We start from the raw sequence: 19,035 nt of genomic DNA on the forward strand, positions 1-19,035 counted from the left end.
GTCTCAGCTGTGTGTCACAGGTCAGATGTGTGTGTGTATGTCTTAGTTCAGGTGTCTGCGTGTGCGTGTGCATGTCTCAGGTGAGGTATGTGTGTGCGCGCGCACGTGTGTGTGTGTGTCTCAGGTGAGGTGTGTGTGCATGTGTGTTTGTGTGTCTCAGCTGTGTGTCACAGGTCAGGTGTGTGTGTGTGTGTGTGTGTGTGTGTATGTCTTAGGTGAGGTATGTGTGTGTGTGTGTGTGTGTGTGTGTGTGTGTGTGTGTGTGTGTGTCAGAGGTGAGGTGTGTGTGTGTGTGTGTGTGTGTGTGTGTGTGTGTGTATGTCTTAGGTGAGGTGTGTGTGTGTGTGTGTGTATGTCTTAGGTGAGGTGTGTGTGTGTGTGTGTGTGTGTGTGTGTGTGTTGGTGAGAAGAAGCAGCAGCAGAGCGTTCAGTACAATATAGACTTTATTAGTTCACTAAAGTTGAATATGAAATAAAAAGCAGATTGGCTTTAAATGATTCACAATTCAGAAATAATCGAGTCGCCAGGTTCATCACGTCAACACAGGAAGTACCTCCTCCCTACAGCTGCCGCACCTCTACAAAATAAAAGCTCTCCGCGGCTGGGGACACTTCACTTCCAGCTGGAGGAAAAGGAAGTGGTTTCCCGCTAAGAGCGCTTCCTCCAGTCTGTCGATGAAGGTCACAGACTGGAAGTGAGGTGGTCAGACCCGGAGCGAGGCGGGCAGACGCCACTGAGCGCGCTCGCAGGTTTCTGCAGCCCACAAACTAAAAAAACGTCCCGACAGAAGTCCCGTCAGCTGCTGCTACCACACAAGCCACCGAGTGAGTTAAAAAACAGAAAAACAAGGAGAATCATGGTTCTTTGTGGCGTCGCGTAAACAAACCGACAGGTGAGCTTCCAATCAGCAGAGTCCGAAACGCGTCATCAGTCCAGGAGTCCGACAGACGACAGAAGAGACCCAAATCACCAGAACTGCTTGGGGAATGTTTCAGATCATTTTATTGTTTTTTTTTTTTACTTTATTTTCATCATAGCAATGGAAAAATATAACCTTATACAAACGTCTTCAATCTGAATTTCTTTTTTAAACAAGCAAAAATGGTGAGTGACCCGTTCCCAAAACAAGTGCAGCGGCGAATTCAAACCAAAACGCTTCACCAGCAGCTCACTTCCTTTTGTTTTCCGCTAAACTATTTCCATTTGGCACTCGCTCCTCGGAGGATTCCTCGTCGGGATTTTCTGACTTTTATTTTGTAGGAATTTAGTGCTGTTGTTTGGGTAAGAGCGTGGCGCGCTGCAGACGGAGCAGGTGGCGGCGTCCGTCAGATCTCCTTCGCTGGTTGAAGAAGAAGAAAAATAAGAGCAACAAAAATCTAAAGTTTTCCACAGAAGTCCACAAAGTCCGCTCGGGGTTTTATCTTTGATTCCACAAAAGTCTTTTATTTTCTCGTCGTGTTTGTTTCTATTTCCCCTCCTCCCCCCCCTCCCCCCGGCTCGAGGGGCGGCGGCGGGTCGGTGACGTCATCGTGATGTCGCAGGAGAGCCCGGCTACAGCGAGAGAGGTGGATTGTGGGAGGAGGGCTTGAAGGTGTTTTTGATTTGGGGGGGAGGAGGGGGGAGTCAGAGTCCAGTCCACAGGCCGTCCAGGAGGAGGGGGTGTGTAGGGGGGAGGGGGGGAGTCGTCGCCTGCTGGAACATCATCTCTCGCTCGCTCACACGTCTCTCTCTCTCACACACACACTCAGCTCAGCTCACACTTCAGCTCACTTCTGCTTCGACCGGACGCTCGCGACAAAGACAGAAGAGTTAATTCCAGTGGGGCAGTTTGTCCTCATTGTCCTCTGATGTCCATCTCTCTGATCTCTCGCTCTCTTGTCCCCGCCGGCACCAATCTGAGGACGACAGGAAACCGTCACACCAACAGGAAACACGTCATCGCACAGACATCAACATCACATTAGCAGAAGTGTGTGTGTGTGTGTGTGTGTGTGTGTGTGTGTGTGTGTGTGTGTGTGTGTGTGTGTGTGTTGGTCTCAGATGTTGTGGTTGAGTTTTCCATCACACCGTCAGAGTGGTGCATGATGTCTCCTCATTGACCAACAAGTCATCACGTCAAACGTCTCGATGATGCAGTGCACAGTCGGGTCAAACGTCCCCGTAAGGCTGCGTACAGTCGACAGTCGGTTCACAAGCACTGAATTTTGTATTTATGTGTGTGTGAGTGTGTATCAGTGTGTGTGTGAGTGTGTGTGTGGTCTGACCAGGCCTGGCTCTTGAGCTTGCGGAGCTCCTTGGTGGCCCAGGTGGCCAGGGTCTTGGTCTTGGCGGTTTTGGAGCGCCGTCCCTCCGTCAGCAGGTCGTTGATGAGCGGACGAACCTCCACCAGCTTCATCACGTCTTTACCGAACGCCGTGCACAGATCGCTGCGTGTGCGCACACACACACACACACACACAAAAACAAAACATGCACACAAAAAAAGGCTTTTAATGTGAAAGAACAGAGACTCAAGAAAACACAAAAATATAATCAATGAAAAAAAAAAATTAAATGAGAAGAAAAACTTTTTGTTTCTTCACATTTCTGTATTTGTACATTTCTTCAACTGTTTTTTAAAGAGTCAAATCAAACATCAGCTGGTTCTGATTTTACAGAAACATTTTAGGCACTAAAGCAGAACAAACGCTCACTGAAGCTTTTTTTTCTTTGAAAAATGTCAGAAAATAGTGAAAAATGTCTCAGCTGATGTTAAAAGAGCAGTTTGTTTCCATCTGACTAAATCAGAGACAGAACAGCTGATCCATCGATCCATCGATCGATGGATCGATGGATCGATGGATCGATGGATCGATGGATCGATGGATCGATGGATCGATGGATCGATGGATCAGCTGCAGCTTCAGTCTGAAACGTGGATCAGTCTGGTTGTGTGTGCTGGTCTCAGGTTGTTGTGGTTGTGTTTTCCATCACGCTGTCAGAGTGGTGCATGATTTCTCCTCATCGACCAAAACACACACTGATTAACACGGTTAACCCCTTACAGACTGTTGTTAACCCTTTAGGGACAGTTTGGTGCATTTTAGGCTCTATTCACTCTTCTTTTTTTGATAATTGTGTGTGTGTTCATGCATATGTCCAGGTTGTGTATTTGAGTGTAATCAGTGGGTCTAAAATACACTGTGGAAACTAAATAGTCACATTCAGACTGTTCAGGTGAAACTTTGGTGTTTTTTTCTTCTGAAAACGTGGCAAAGTAATAACGATCTGATATTTATGATTTGGACTCGTGTTGGTTAAAAATAAACTCAATGAAAGTAGAAAATCATTTTAATGTAGAACATTTTTTATAGTCTGATTTTGAAAAGTGCATTTTGTGTGTGTGTGTGTGTGTGTGTGTGTGTGTGTGTGTGTGTGTGTGTGATATTAAAGCGGGACCTAAAGGGTTAAACCCGCTGTGTGAAACAGAAATAAAAACAGAAGTCGATGACGCATGTGTGACCCCCCCTCTTACCCGATGAGCCCGGCGGCGTTGGCCACGACTCCGTCAGAGTGATCTTCGTCCTCGGCTATGTGATGGATGAAGGAGAGGATGAACTCCACGCGAGGCTGGACCAGCATCACATCAGCTGCAGGAGGAGCAGGAGGAGCAGGAGGAGCAGGATGGAGGGGTCACAGGAAGGACAGAGAGAAACTGATTAAAACATTTCAGAATCCTCCGACTTTAAAAACGTCAGTTTCTTTGATTTTGTCGAGTCCCGCAAAACCAGGAAGCTGTGAGTCGGCCGCAGCCTGAAGCTCGCTGGGTGAAACGGACTCAAAGTTCTCTGTGACCTCGTAAAATCCTCCTGATTGGCTGCAGTCAGGAGGAGGAACCGACGTCAGCTGACAACGTGTGTGTGTGTGTGTGTGTGGGTGTGTGGGTGGTCATGTGACGGCTCTTACGGTGCACGTTCTCCTGGTCCCCCTTCAGGCCCTGGATGATGCCGGTGTACGCCTCCAGACAGCCCTCCCTCAGCTCGTTCAGGTAGTCCACCATGTCATAGTCCGTCTGAACGAACACACACACACACACACACACACACACACACACACACACACACACACACACACACACACACACACACACACACACACACACACACACACACACACACACACACACACACACACGTCTCTTTAAATGTGGACTGTTTTGGGGGACAGGTGGGTGTGCTCCACTTTTCTCTAAAAAAAATGTTGGGAATTTTTGACGAAAACATTTTGGCTTTTATTTTACACATTTTTGCTGTTTTTTTAAAGAACGTTTTTTTCGATTTTTGAAGAAAAATTTAGCTATTTCCTTTTTTATTTAGTTTTTAAATTTTTTTTAAAATGAAAAGCGCTCAGAGCCGAGGTCTCAGATAAACGTGGAGAGTTTTACATCACAGTCAGCGTGGTGCATGATTTATCATCACAGACCCAACACACTGCAACACCGCAGGAGGAGCAGCAGGGGGAGGAGGAGCAGCAGAGGGGGAGGGGGGAGGAGCAGGAGGAGGAGGAGCAGCTGAGAGCTCAGAGTGCGTCTGCTCTCAGAGCTGCAGACAAATATCGACTGAAGTCGGAAAGACGTGAAACTTGTGCGCTGATATAAAAACAAAACGGCCTGTGATAGAAACCCTCATATGATGAGTGTGTTGACTCTCATTCGTGTTATTTTTGTTTTATTTTAATTATTTTTCTCTTTTCTGAGACAAACGTCTCTGCTGCAGAAATAAAGTTATTATTATTCTTATAATAAAGTTCATGTCCTGAACGATGAGTTACAGTAAAGACGGTTTCATCTCGTCTGAGGATGACGTCAGCGTGTGTGTGTGTGTGTGTGTGTGTGTGTGTGTGTGTGTGTGTGTTTACCTTGTCCACCTGAGCCTGAGACGCCTGCTGCAGCGTGTCCAGGACGATGTCCAGGTATTTCTTAAACTCTCCTCCGATGGCCAGAGCGATGTCTCCGAACGCAGACAGGATCTGAGGCTTCACAGACCGGTGGACGTTCTCGTTCTGAGCACACAAACATGCGCGCACACACACACACACACACACACACACACACACACACACACACACACACACACACACACACACACACACACACACACACACACAGAGAGAGACTATGTTAATGTTCAGTGGACAGCCGGAGGGAGGGACAGAGCTGGAGGACAGGGATGAGACTATTTGAGGACTGCTGGTTGATAAATGAAGCGTTGGGTCTGTAAAATGAGCAGAAGTGGACGTTTTGAGCTGTTTGGTCTCATAGATGTTCAAGTTCTTGTCTCTGCACTGTGTCCCACTGAGGACAGGAGACCCACTGAGGACAGGGGACCCACTGAGGACAGGGGACCCACTGAGGACAGGAGACCCACTGAGGACAGGGGACCCAGTTGTCTCATCAGGCTGCAGCTCTTCAGTCTTTTCACTCTCTGTTGTGTTCTCAGATTTTAAAAACACGTTCTCTGACACTCTGCAGCCTGATTTTGCAGGTTCACTGTGTGCGCATGAACGCAGCACACAGCACACGCGTGAACGCAGCACACAGCACACGTGTGAACGCAGCACACAGCACACGTGTGAACGCAGCGGCCCTGCAGGAGGTCACTCAGACACAGGAACCAGGTCTCAGATAAATGTGGACATTTACATCACGGTCAGCGTGGTGCATGATTTATCATCAGAGACCGACAGCAGCACGCAGAGTCCCGCCTCGCTGCTTTCTGCCGACCGTCTCTCGGCCCGTTTGAGACGTCCAACGTGACACACCAGCAAATATCAGGGACATTCGGCCGTGGATCAGCCCGCCGCTTTTAACCCTTTAGGGACCCTGTGATGTCACTCACACTCGGATCGCTCTGCACACGTAACATAAGCTTTAAAAAAAAAAATCATACGTTTATATGATTTTCTACTTTTATTTTTTAACCAGCAACATTCCTAATCATAAAAATCAAATATTCATTAATCTCAACTTTTCACTCACAGAGGAAGTTATCCCTGGCGAGGAGACGCCACGTCAGTCCAAACACGCCACGGCGACACGCTCTGAGTGAGCGCCGGTAAATTCTGACCGAGCGTTTGTTTGTTTGTTGGTTTAATTTTTTCCCTCAAAGAGCAACCGGAAGATTTTCCTCCCCAGAAACACATTTAAAGGTAACACGACTCTACGAACATTTACGACATCATCCAGCGAGTTTTCAGAGCCGCTGAGCAACAGAACCCTGCAGGAGAGAGGAGGAGGAGAGAAGAGGAGGAGGAGGAGAGAGGAGGAGGAGAGAGGAGCGAGGAGAGAGGAGAGACAAGGAGAGGAGGAGGAGGAGGAGGAGAGGAGGAGGAGGAGGAGGAGGAGGAGGAGGAGAGAGGAGGAGGAGGAGGAGGAGAGAGGAGCGAGGAGAGAGGAGCGAGGAGGAGGAGAGAGGAGGAGGAGAGAGGAGAGACAAGGAGAGGAGGAGGAGGAGGAGGACAGAAGAGGAGAGGGGAGAGAAGGAGGTGAGAAGAGGAGAGAGGAAGAGAAGGAGGAGGAGGAGAGAGGAGAGAGGAGAGAGGAGAGGAGGAGGAGGCGCAATGAGAGTGAGACGGAGCTCCTCACCCCGAGGTTCTCCAGCAGCAGCTGCATGATCTCGTCACAGTAAGGCAGGATGTTGGACATCAGAGCTCTGCACAGGTCACACACCAGACCCACCGCCGCCAGACACACCTGAAACACACACACACACACACACAAAATCATCATCATCATCATCATCATCATCATCATCATCATCAGCGAGGTTTGTAGAATTTCTTTGAATTATTTTGTCAATTTAAAATCAAATAAATAATTAGGCTTTTTTCTTGGAGACGCACCTGATACTCGGCGTAGTTCTTCAGTCCGATTCCCAGGAAAGGTTTGAAGGCATCCATGTATTTCTGGAAGTCGCTGCCCAGAACTGAAACACACACAACAGCAGTCAGCACACACACTGTCCCCCGTCCTCTGTCCTCTGCTGTGGGTGTGTGTGTGTTAGAGAGTGCGTACCTTCCACCAGCGTGGACACGGCCATCAGAGCGTCCTCCTGGACGCCCCCGGAGCCGGCGGTGCTCTGAAACATCCTGAGCAGAGACGCCATGACCACGTCAGAGATCTGCAGGGCGTCCTGATGCTGCACCTTACGCAGCACGTTCTGCAACACACAGGAAACACTCGCACCGTCACAATAAGAGCATCAACACCAGGCCTCTGACTCCGCCACAGTAAGAGCGTGGCGGCGCGGCGCTCAGGTGTGCGGTCTCACCTGTAGAGTGGCACACAGCAGCGACTGCAGGTCGTTGAACTGGATTCTGTCCGACGTGCTCTGGATGTGAGACTGGAGACACAGGAAGTGATGTCATCACACAGGAAGACGTTTACTTAATTCAGGCAAAACACCACGGCTCTGAACGTAGCTGCTTTTATTTTCCTGATTTACATGTTAAAAAAAGTGACTATCCAAGTCTCAAAGGGTTAACTGACGAATTTAAAAAACAGAACAAACTGGCCAACTTTTCTTTCAACATAAGAAAAAGGTATTAAACAAAAAAAATGACCCCAAAAACGCATGCAATGAAAATGTCCTGAATATTAGCACACAAAAAGTAAAAAAAAAAAAAAGGAAATAACAAAAAAACCTTAAATAATTAAATATATATTCAGAATAATTTGCTTTCTTGACATTGTTTCCTGTTTTTGTTTTGTTTATTATCTAGTAGGAAAATAAGAAAAGGGTATTAAGCAACTTTATAAAAAATGACCTAAAAAATTAGCAAGTTACAAGAAAATTCCTTAAATATTACACAAAAGTGGGAGAAATAAAACATGGCAATGACCTGGAAAAAAATTAAATAATAATTACATAAATATGCAAGTAGAATAATTCATTTCTGTATATTTATTTTTTCCCTTCTTGTTCAGGTTATTTTTTCTTGTTACGGCATCAATGTTACTGTTTGTCCCTGTCAAATAAATAAAATAAAATAAATAAATCTTTTACCATTTATTTGCAGTTTGCAGGAATTTCTTGCTCATTGCCTTTTTTTTCTCCTTATTTTCTAGAGAAACGTCAAAGGTCCAGGCTTCAAAGAGTTAACTGAAGACCCCCCCTCACCTCCATCTGTAGGACCTGCTGCAGTCTCTCCATGATGACCAGCGTGGTCTTCTGCACGGCGGGGTAACAGTCCTTCGCACTGTTCTTCACGATCTCCATCAGAGCCTCGTAGGCTGCAGAGCGCAGGTTGTTCTGGTGACCGTCGGGCCTGCACAACCAAACACATCATCATCATCATCATCATCATCGTCATCATCGTCATCATCATCATCATCATCATCATCATCATCATCGTCATCGTCGTCGTCACTATGGCAACCAGGCTTCCATTTACACAGACCAAATCACAACCACTGCTGTCGTACAGAAAAATAAAAATCAGAGCACACGGGAGTTTAACGTCCTCCAGCTGAATCGTCTCCTGGTCGTCCTCGGATGTCTCCGCCTCCGAAACAACCAGCTGATTTTAACCGAGGAAAAAGACCGAAAAAAACATCATATTTTCTCAAAATGTTCAACTTGGCGGGGCCAGTTAACACCATTGATCCGTCCTATCTGATAACGGCAAAAATGCCAAAAAATAATTTTATATTTTTTAAAAAAATGTTCAACTTTGCTTTTTTTTAAAAAAACCTGGTATATTAAGACTTTGTTGTCCTAAAATATTCTGACTTTTTTTGGTAAAATATATTGGGGCTTTTTTTCTTGAATAATTAAAGCTTTCTTTTTTCAAAATATTACGTTTTTTCACAAAATAGTTTTAACATTACTCGATTTTTTTTCTTTAAAATATTTGCACTTTTTCTCTAAAATGTTTTGACTATTTTTCCAGCAATATGTGATTTTTAAATTATATATTACAATTTTTTAGTATAAAATGTTACTCAACTTTAATTTTCAGAAATATTATGACTTTTCGTGAAATGTTTCCACTTTTTTGTTTAAGAAATATTAAGGCGGATTTCACTGAAATGTGCCGAGCATGCATGAAAACCCGAGTGTGTCTGTGTGTCAGCTGTTTAGTTTGTCCGTTCTGGGTTCCTGTAGAAACGCGGCGGTCTCAGACGAGGAGCTCCCCGAGTCGACACAAACGTCTCATTCTGAGGTCACACAAACACAAACGCTCTGATTTTCAGCTGATTACTGAGATTCGGATTTGACCTCAGATCAGACGACAGGAAGTGACTGCAGCAGGGAGCTGTCAAACACGCGGGGACGCAGAACGTCATGTGACAGACATGACCTGACTTAACCCCGCCCCCTCACCTGTCTGTGGTCTCGAGGAGTTTCTGAACGATGATTTCGAAGGAGGAGGACAGGCAGTAGGTGCTGGGCTCCTCCTGGTCCTCCGCGGCGTCCGTGGCTTCGTACGCAGCTTCAGCCAGAGAGGAGAAGGCCTGACAGGGAGGAGCAGACAGGAGGTCAGAGCTGAGGAGGAGCAGCAGGAGGAGGAGGAGGAGCGGGAGGAGGAACTCTTCAGCAGCTCACCCAGCAGACGTTAGAGGCCACCCTGGGCTCGGCCCCCAGGCCCTCGATCAGGCACTGCAGCAGGGGGGCCAGGTAGACTTCGTTGATGGCGGCTTCGGGCAGCAGCTCGCAGATCCTCCCCACCGTCCACGCCGTGGTGTCCCTCACCACCACGCTGGGGTCCTTCATCAGCTCGATCAGGGTCAGCATCGCCTGCACCACGAGGGGTTAACTGGTTAGAGACCGACCTGCGTGACCAGCGGTTAACTCAGTGATACGCAACCTACGGCCCGCCGGCCAAATGTGGACCCCGACAAGGTGCCGGGTGGCCCCCAACGGTCTCCTGATTCAAGACCAAATGTAAGTGATTCACACTTTAAAATCCTAAAAATATGTCCTAACATCCTCAAAGTGTCCTAAAAACATCCTAAAAATGTTCTAAAAATGTCTTTACATCCTAGAATAGTCCTAAAAACATTGGTTAACGTGTCACTGACCTGTATGACGAGTGGTTTGAGCTGGTTGAGCTCAGGTCCCTCCAGGATGGATCCGAACGCCATGACGGAGGCGTCCCTGTAGCGCCAGTCGGGGTTTTTGATGTGCTCTTTGATGAACGGCAGGACGTGAGGGACCACGTCGTCCTCGCAGCAGGTGGCGAGCAGCATCAGACACACGCCGGCCGCCTTGCACGGGTTCCAATCGTCGTCGTCGTCGTTCTCGTCCTGAAAGAGGATTGGGGTCAGAGGTGGCGTGGCGGCGTGCGTACGGAGCGGTTACAGAGTACCTGAGGAGCAGGAGTGCTACCTGTTTGGTGAGGGTCTGGGTCAGGATGGGGACCAGGTACTGCAGGGCCCCTTTGGCGTAGAACTTACTGGTGTGCTCCGGGGGCCGGCCCTGCTCCGAGGCCTGCCATTGGACGAGAACAAACAGAGCGGTCAGAGGGGGCGGGGTTAATAAGGCGAGATGACGTGTCGCCGTTTGCGGTTGTTCCACAGACCTCCGAGGCCTCGATGGCCAGATCCATCTCCTCATCACACACGTTGGACCAGAACTCGATCCCCTGCAGCGCCACCTCATCGATGTCACTCTTCATCGCCTCAATGGTGATCTGAGGAGGAGGAGGAGAGAGGAGAGAAAGGAGGAGGAGGGGGAGAAAGGTGAGAAAGGAGGAGGGAGAAAGAGGAAAAAGAGGAGGAGAGAGGAAGGGAAGAGAGAAAGGAGGAGGAGGAGAGAAAGGAGTAAGAGAGAGAAAAGATGAGAAGACGTGAGAAAGGAGGAGGAGAGGGAGGAGGAGAGAGGAGAGAAAGGAGGAGGGGGAGAGAGGAGAAGGGTGAGAAAGGAGGAGGGAGAAAGAGGAAAAAGAGGAGGAGAGAGGAGAGAAAGGAGGAGAGAGGAGGAGAGAAAGGAGGAAGAGAGAGGGAGAAGGAGAGAAGAAAAGGAGGAGACAAAAGAGGCAGACAGGTGAGAAAGGAGGAGGAGAGAGGAGGAGACAGAGGAGGAGGAGAGAGGAGAGAGGAGAGAGGAGAAAGAGAGGAGAGAAAGGAGGAGGAAAGAGAAAGGAGGAGATAAAGGAGGAGGAGAGAGAAAGGAGGAGAGGGGAGGAGACAGAGGAGGAGGAGAGGAGATAAAGGAGGAGGAGAGAGAGAGGAGGAGACGAGATAAAGGAGGAGGAGAGAGAGAGGAGGAGACAGAGGAGGAGGAGAGGAGAGGGATGAAGGGGTGGATCAGCTGCAGCTTCAGTCTGAAACGTGGATCAGTCTGGTTGTGTGTGCTGGTCTCAGGTTGTTGTGGTTGTGTTTTCCATCACGCTGTCAGAGTGGTGCATGATTTCTCCTCATCGACCAAAACACACACTGATTAACACAGTTAACCCCTTACAGACCGTTATTAACCCTGTAGAGACTGGTTGTTATTAACCCTGTAGAGACTGGTTGTTATTAACCCTGTAGAGACTGGTTGTTATTAACCCTGTAGAGACTGGTTGTTATTAACCCCTTAGGGACAGTTTGGTACATTTTAGGCTCTATTCTTTCTTCATGTTTTGATAATGTTGGCTGTGTTCGTACATATGGCAGAAATATTCATCCAGATTGTGTATTTTAGTTTAATCTGAGAATTTCCAGCTCAGCATGTAGTAGATTTAAAATAATTCATTTTTTGAGTTTCTCATCTAAAAACATTGTGGCATTGTGGAAAAAAAGGCATTTAAAGGGTTAAAATTCAGTTAATGAATATTTAATATTTCTGATTAGGACTGATGCTGACATGTTTGCGTGTGTGTGTGTGTGTGTGTGTGTGCGCGCTCACCGCGAACAGAGCTGGACCCATGTACGTCTCCATGTACTGATAATACAGAGACATGATCTTCACCAGGTTCTGTAAGGCCGCCACACGCACCTGAACGCACCACGCAGGCAGAGACACAACACGTCAGACAGGAGACATGGGACAGAGTGTAGGGGACAGAGTGCGGGGGACATGTTGGGGACAGGAGTCAACACTCACTCTGGTGTCGGGACACTGTGTAGCTTCACAGACCACCTGCATGATGAAGTGTCTCTCCGTCTGAAACACAGGAAGGAAACTATAAGCATTTCTTTCACAATAAAACTCTGATCATCATCACTCAGTGTTCAGACACATTTATGCCAATAACTTTCCAGGACATTTCCAGGACTTTAAGGCAAATGTAACTATTAAATTGAGAGCAGGATCAGAACTGAGTATTTAAACAGAATTTGGGGACTTCTGTTTGATTTCTCAAGAACAAAAACTTTTTTCTCTTCGAAAAACTTGAGAAAAAAGACAAATGCCGTGTATTATTTACAACTTTTGCTGATTTTTAAGATAACATTTTAGTTTTGTTTTTGTTTTTCTATTAATATATTTTGGGTTAAAACATTTTTGGGTGATTTTCAAAGAAAAGCTTTTTTTTTCCTTTACAAATTCTTTGGTGTTTTTTTTTTTTTTTGTCTTCCAAACCTGCAGGCCTTTCAGAAAGTCTACCCTGATGGGACAGGAAGTGGGGCATATGTGAGGACAGGAAGTGGGGCATATGTGAGGACAGGAAGTGGGGCATATGTGAGGACAGGAAGTGGGGCATATGTGAGGACAGGAAGTGGGGTGCATGTGATGACAGGAAGTGGGGCGCGTGTGAGTACAGGAAGTGGGGCGCGTGTGAGAACAGGACGTGTGGCGTTGGCGGTCACCTCCTTGTCGAAGTTGGCTTTGGTGAACTCGAGCGAGTTGAGCAGGGCGTTGGTGGCGGCCAGTTTGACGTTGTTGCTGGGCTCCTCCTTCCTCATGCCCTGGATGATGGCGGTCAGGATCTGGTTGGCGTTCTCCTGCAGCTGCTCCGGGTCCTGAAGGAACCACAACCGACGTCAGCGTGCGCACGGACCACCTGACGGCTGAATGACTCAGAGGAGGTCAAAGGTCAACTGATTTAAAGGGTTAATGTTGGGACGCAGTGAGAGTCATCAGCGTCAGTTTTTCTCACATTTACACACTCGCAGGTTTCTGTCTGCAGGGCTCATGCATGTTTTTATTCAGATTTTTCCAGGATTTCAAGGCAAATGTGTAAGACCACACATTCTCTGAAGCACGGCGCTCCTTTACGCTTTATTACTGCACAACAGCTTTTAAATATATATATTATTTTAAGAAATGCAATTTTTTTGCGATTCTTTTCTTTAAACACTTTTGATGATTTTCAAAAAAAAATTGCTTTTTTTCCATTCAAATTTTTGCTTTTTTTTTTAAAGAGAGGATTCTTTAATAATGTTTAATCTTCGAAAATTAAGAAACTTTTTTGTTTAAAAACGTATAGTTCTTTTCAAAGAAAACATCCCATCCTGGAAGGCATGTTTTCTTCAAAAATGACCAAAAATGAAACATTTATCAGCCAGAAACTGTAGAAACAGAAATTGTTTCTAATTTCCGACGGTCTCTGAACACATCATGTGTTATTATACAGATATGAGAAACAAAATTCTCACAAACTGAAATTCTGAGACTTTTCCAAAACTATCAGAGTAAATTTAGTTTTCAAAAACTTTTACAGGTCTGGAAATCGCTGTTTGAAAGTTTCCAGGACTTTTCCAGGTTTTTCATGACAGTATGAACCCTGTGGTGACAGAGAGCCGCGATGACGCGTCGCTCTGAGTTTAAATTTGAAGTTGCGGCGGCGTCCTGTGAGGGTGTGCGCTCACTCACGATGTCCTGGCAGATGTATCCGATGGCCTCCAGCGTGGACTCCTTCATGTGTTCGGTGCTGGTGGGGTCGGTGACGTTGGCCACCAGCTGCGGGATCAGCTCGGGCCACTGGTTCACGGGGATCTCTGCGCAGGCGATCCCGGCGACGCACTGCGACGCCGAGCTGGGTCGGTACGTCTCCGTGCCCAGCGTCTGTAAAACCTGACGGACAGACAGAGACACGTGAGGACAGCAGAGACATGAGATGAACAGGAGACGACGGCGGGGACGTCCTCAGAGCCCTTACGTAGTTCTTGATCTCGCGGCGAGCGTTGGCGTCGATGGCCAGCCATCTCTGCTGGTACTGCGTCTTGACGTCGGGGTCTTTGGAGGTCAGAGAGTTCTTCACCTGCAGACCAGCAGCGACTCGAGCAACCTGAGTGTTCCCCGGGTTCGCCAACACCTTCGACAACTCCACCAGGAAGGTGGGCTGAGGGGGGAAGAGGAGGAGGAGGAGGAGGAGGAGGAGGAGGAGGAGAAGGAGGAGGAGGAGGAGGAGACAGATTGAGTGAGACGACTGTGCTCATCATATTAGGAACTAAACAATAAGAACTTCAAGCACTTCGGCTCCGTCTGCCATCAGTGAACTGACCCTTTAAAAGGCTTCAGGTCTCTTTTTTCCCGAAATATTTTCACCAAATGTTGTTTGCTACATGAATCATTCCAGTCCAGCGAAAACTGTCAGAACTGGTTTAAACTGGGAAAATTCTGGCTTTTGGTGGTAAATTTTATTCTTAAAAAAATAAAATGTTATTTTGACATTTCACGACTCATAAAGACTTTTGATTTAAGACATCTGAATGAAAACTGAAGGCCTCGTTGTTTTATTCATGAATTCAATACCTTTTAAGCGTTTTTAAGGACCAGGGTTGGAAATCAGGATCAGCCAAATGCTGGTGAAATTCAGCGGCTGCTGGATTAGCTGAACTCTGCAGCCACAAAAACATCCATCTAATGAGCGGCGGGTCGATTTTGGATTCCAGCAGCCGGACAGAAAGAAACTGTCTGAATATTCACGTGAAGCTTCAGCAGAGGTACATTCAAGACTTTTCAATGCCACTCAATCAAATTCAAGACAAATTTATAATCATCAAAAACAGACACCATCAGTTTAGGGACACTTCTGCCAAAACGTTTGTCCAAACATAAAATAAACCTCCGGTGTTTCTCGGCAGTTTCCGTGTGTTTGTGGGATTCGCTGCATTCATTCTTATCGTGTTCGGTTTGTAAAACCTCGCCCAGCTTTCAGCCACGCCACGTTTATTGTGAGTTTTATTTTGGAATTGTTTCTCGGGTCAGTTTCCTGTTGCTTCTGCTTCACCTTGTAGACTCTGTTTTTAAAAGGTGTTATCAAAAGTGATTATTAGTTATTATTATTATTATTATTATTATTATTATTATTATTGTTGTGGTAGTGATGCACTTTTCGTGACGTCTGTGGTCATTTAAAGCGTTTATTGTGTGATTTTTTTGTTTGTATTTATGTGAAACAGCCGAACAAACGTCTGGATTATTTCTGACAGTTAAAACTAAACTTCTGATGACGTGTCGTTGCCATGGTAATGAATGTTCAAGTTAAATCTATCTGCACCACGTTTCAGTACCCGAGAGCGTACCTGGACGGGACAGACGGAGCGTAGCTGGACGGGACAGACGGAGCGTAGCTGGACGGGACAGACGGAGCGTAGCTGGACGGGACAGAGCTCGACTTTGTGGCGTCGACGAGGCCTCCACGGCGGGCCGCAGCCAGACGGCGGCGCATGGTTTGTGCCATACTTGGCCGATTACATTGGCAGACATATTTTTTAAATAGTCATCTGATGACCCACATTTAACCCTTTGAGACCCAGACTAACATCAGCTTTCTCACGCTGCATTCAGAAACGTCTCATAAGCACGTAAACCTTCGAAATTAGGGTGAATTAACCCTTTAGATGTCGATAAAATGATGTTTTAGCTTCTTGTACTCGACTTCCTGTTTTTCCATTTGTTCTGTATCAGTTAACCCGTTTGTTTCCACACATCTGCACAGACAGTATTTCTTAACTTTTCCATGACTTCTCAAGGACCCATAATTATCCCCAATGATCAGCCGGGCCGATAATCTGTCGAGTCTGAACGCAGCACAAAATAAACTGATGCTGAATCGGGTTTCAAAGGGTTAAAGGAAAGAAAACAGAAGGTTTTTCTCTATCAGTAGTTAAAACTTAGTCATTTTTTAAAATGAAGTGTAAAAAGTTTCTTTTTGAGATTCTGGTCCAGCTGCATTTTCCCTAAATATCAGAAATTAGCAAATGTCGGGGAAAGTCGGGGAGCTCGGCTGCTTTTAACTGTCTTATTTTTAATGGGGTTTTTTAAATCACGTATGTTAACGGACTTTTTAGTCCTTCCTTGTGCTAACTTTATTTTGTGTTCTTTTAAAGTTGTATATGATTTCTTTTGGAGTTGTATATTTTGATTTTGTATTTTTGCTCCATGATGTCTGTAACTCGTCTCGGCCAGGACGTTCTGCAAAAGATTTTTAATCTCAAGAGCTTTTTTTCTGCTTAAATTAATCAAATAAATAAACCGTTGACTTTTATATAACATAATTCCTACAAACTGAGGTCATAACACCAACATAACATAACATAACACAAGTAGTATTTATGAAATTGATTTTAAGATATATTCAGAGATTTGAAGCATCTGTTTTATATTTTGTTAATTTCTGTGTTCGATGGTGAAGAATCTGATCACAAATCTGCAGCCACATCAGAGAGCAGCTGCCTGCATGAAATGCTGACTGAGTGTGAGTGAGTGTGTGTGTGTGTGTGTGTGTGTGTGTGTGTGTGTGAGAGAGTGAGTGTGTGTGTGTGTGTGTGTGTGTGTGTGTGAGAGTGAGTGTGTGTGTGTGTGTGTGTGTGTGTGTGTGTGTGAGAGTGTGAGTGTGTGTGTGTGTGTGTGTGTAGGGGTGGGGGGGTGGAGGGAGCAGCAGCAGCAGCAGAGGAGAAGCCGGGCGGGCTCCAGCTGTCCGGAGCTCCTCTCTGCTCCCCCCACGCTGCTGTTAGCTTCTCCCAACACCACCAGTAGCACCAGTGACCCCAGCAGTAACCACACCAGTGACCCCAGCAGTAACCACACCAGTGACCCCAGCAGCATACTGACCAGGTTCTCTATCGCCGCCTGCTCCAGAAACTTCTGTGCCGCCTCCAGTTCATTCCGATCTGAGGAGACAGAGGGGGGAGGAGGGAGAGGGGCTCGTTAGCTGACGGTTAGCAGGAAGGCTAACATGAGTCCGGAGGTTCCGGTGTGAGCCGTTACCGAGCCGGTTAAACGGGTTCAGCAGCTGCTCTAATCACAACACACTGAGCTTTGTCGGTTACGATGCACCGATGAGTGACATCGCGGTCTGATCCACACGCCCCGGTCAGACCGGAGACACCGCGAGGCTCCAACGTGCGCGTTAGCCGCCGTGCAGCATCAGATCCGGGGTTAGCATGCTAACGTTAGCCGGGCCGCCGGGACACGTTTGAAGTGACAGAAACAAAGTTTTACTAACGGACAACAAACCGGTTCAACGGCCGGTAACTCCGTTTAAAGACGCGGCAGGTGGTTAATGTGACACCCAGTGGGGAGTTTTCTCTCCTGTCGGCGGCTTTGAGGGGACGTTAGCCGGGACAGGTGGCGAGGAAGCGGCCGACAGTTTGAATGATCCGAGCTAACAGGCTAACAGCGGAGCTGCTAACGGAGGCATGGGCAGGGTCGGTGCTCCTCCCCGGCTGCGCCCGGCTGTCACACCGGCCTCCGCGGAGCTACACCGGCATTATTACAACGTGACAGCGTATTTGAGGCTCACCTGGGCGGCCTGGCAGGTGAGTCCCCCCGTCAGGCGGGAATCAGAGCCCGACAGAGTGCGGAGTCACCCGCGGAATCTGCGCTGCTTCAGGCCGTTAGCCGGTTAGCATCAGCAGCTAGCAGCTAGCGAGGCTTTTCCCTCCCGAAACTTTGCCCGGCGCTCCGCAGCTCCCGCCCCGGCTCTCAGCCCCGCTGGCCGGCCCGCCGGGACGCGGGGCGGCGGGGACACTCACCTGGAGAGACGGTTTTCTCGAGGATCGTGATGAGCTCCATCTGTCCCCGGTGCTCGCGCTCTCTCTCCCGGTCGGTCGGTCGGTAGCTGACAGGTTCGGTTGCCGCGCAGCGCCCTCAGCGGATTATTTTCTTCCACGGAGCTCCGTCGGTGCTGCGGCCTCGGGGCGGTTCTCTGTCGGTGTGAAGAGGCGGGAGTTTCCCCGGTGCTGGCTCGGTGTTTTCTCTCTCGGGAAGTGTTCACGGCCGTTAACGTGTCGTAGCTTCACCGCCGCCCGTTCGCATCCTGTTGTCGCGAGGGAAAGGGCCGCGCGCTCCTCTCCCGCGGAGGGATATCACGCGCTGGTAGGGCGACGTGCGACCTTCAGGGACCGACGGACTTTTTAACACCGCGCGGTGGACGGATCTATAGTTTAAATTTAGTTTTTTAGTTTTTTTGTAAACAAACAAAACAAAAACTAATAAAACAAGACAACGACAAAACAAGAAAATGCAAGATAAAGACTTTGCACTAAAGTGTCAAGTCCAAAATCAAAAAAGTCAATTCCCAAGTCAAGATTGACATGTCCCAAGTCATAAAGGCAAGTAGCCTACTGAGACACGTCCCAAGAAAGTCCCGGGTTAAATCCCGAGTCAAGATTGACAAGTCCAAAGCAAATTCCCAAGTCAAAATAGGCAAGTCACAAGTCAAGATTGACAAGTTCTACAAGGCAGTCAAAGAAGTCAAGTCCCAAGCTGCAGTCTCGAGTCAATGCGAAAGTCCCAAGTGAAGTCCCAAATCAAGACTGACAAATGCCGAGTCTAAAACCAAGTTAAAACAGGCAAGTCCCAAGTCAGTTCTCAACTCGAGTTTCAACTCAAATCAAGTCAGGACTGACAAGTCCAAAATAAAAACAGGCAAGTCGTGAATCAAGTCCCGTGTCAAAACAGGCAAGTCCTGAGTTAAGACTGACAGGTCCCGAGTCCTTAACTCTGAGGCTCGAGTCCTGAATCCTGACTGTTTTTTAGTGTGTTTGTTTATTTTACAGTCTTTGTGTTTGTAATTTTGCGAGTTTACACTCTGCAGCTGGTTTTTGTTTACCAACTCGTCGTTTTTGTGCACAAACAAAATTATGTTTGTTTATTAATTTGTTTGTTTTTAAATGTTGG

The 19,035-nt window shown here is 47.2% G+C and overlaps 1 protein-coding gene and 1 non-coding gene across 2 annotated transcripts; both read right to left on the reverse strand.

The window, feature by feature from the left end:
- Window positions 1-426: 426 nt before the first annotated feature.
- Window positions 427-18,237, reverse strand: kpnb1 (karyopherin (importin) beta 1). Its single transcript, XM_042505310.2, has 22 exons — window positions 17,889-18,237; window positions 16,966-17,024; window positions 14,066-14,248; window positions 13,780-13,980; window positions 12,774-12,926; window positions 12,070-12,129; window positions 11,872-11,961; window positions 10,562-10,672; window positions 10,369-10,470; window positions 10,062-10,286; window positions 9,586-9,777; window positions 9,364-9,494; window positions 8,158-8,305; window positions 7,309-7,380; window positions 7,053-7,197; window positions 6,881-6,963; window positions 6,624-6,731; window positions 4,898-5,041; window positions 3,947-4,052; window positions 3,516-3,630; window positions 2,266-2,427; window positions 427-1,896 (listed from the first exon to the last, which is right to left on the reverse strand). Coding segments are annotated over exons 1-22 (2,631 nt in total). The 5' UTR covers window positions 17,929-18,237; the 3' UTR covers window positions 427-1,895.
- Window positions 3,748-3,885, reverse strand: LOC121957342 (small nucleolar RNA SNORA79). Its single transcript, XR_006106759.1, has one exon. It is a non-coding gene; the product is annotated as a small nucleolar RNA SNORA79 (small nucleolar RNA).
- Window positions 18,238-19,035: the final 798 nt, after the last annotated feature.

The sequence above is a fragment of the Plectropomus leopardus genome, chromosome 18 (genome assembly GCF_026936395.1).
Source record: "Plectropomus leopardus strain MGB_pleo_1.0 chromosome 18, ASM2693639v1, whole genome shotgun sequence".
In the NCBI taxonomy this organism is placed as follows: domain Eukaryota; kingdom Metazoa; phylum Chordata; class Actinopteri; order Perciformes; family Serranidae; genus Plectropomus; species Plectropomus leopardus.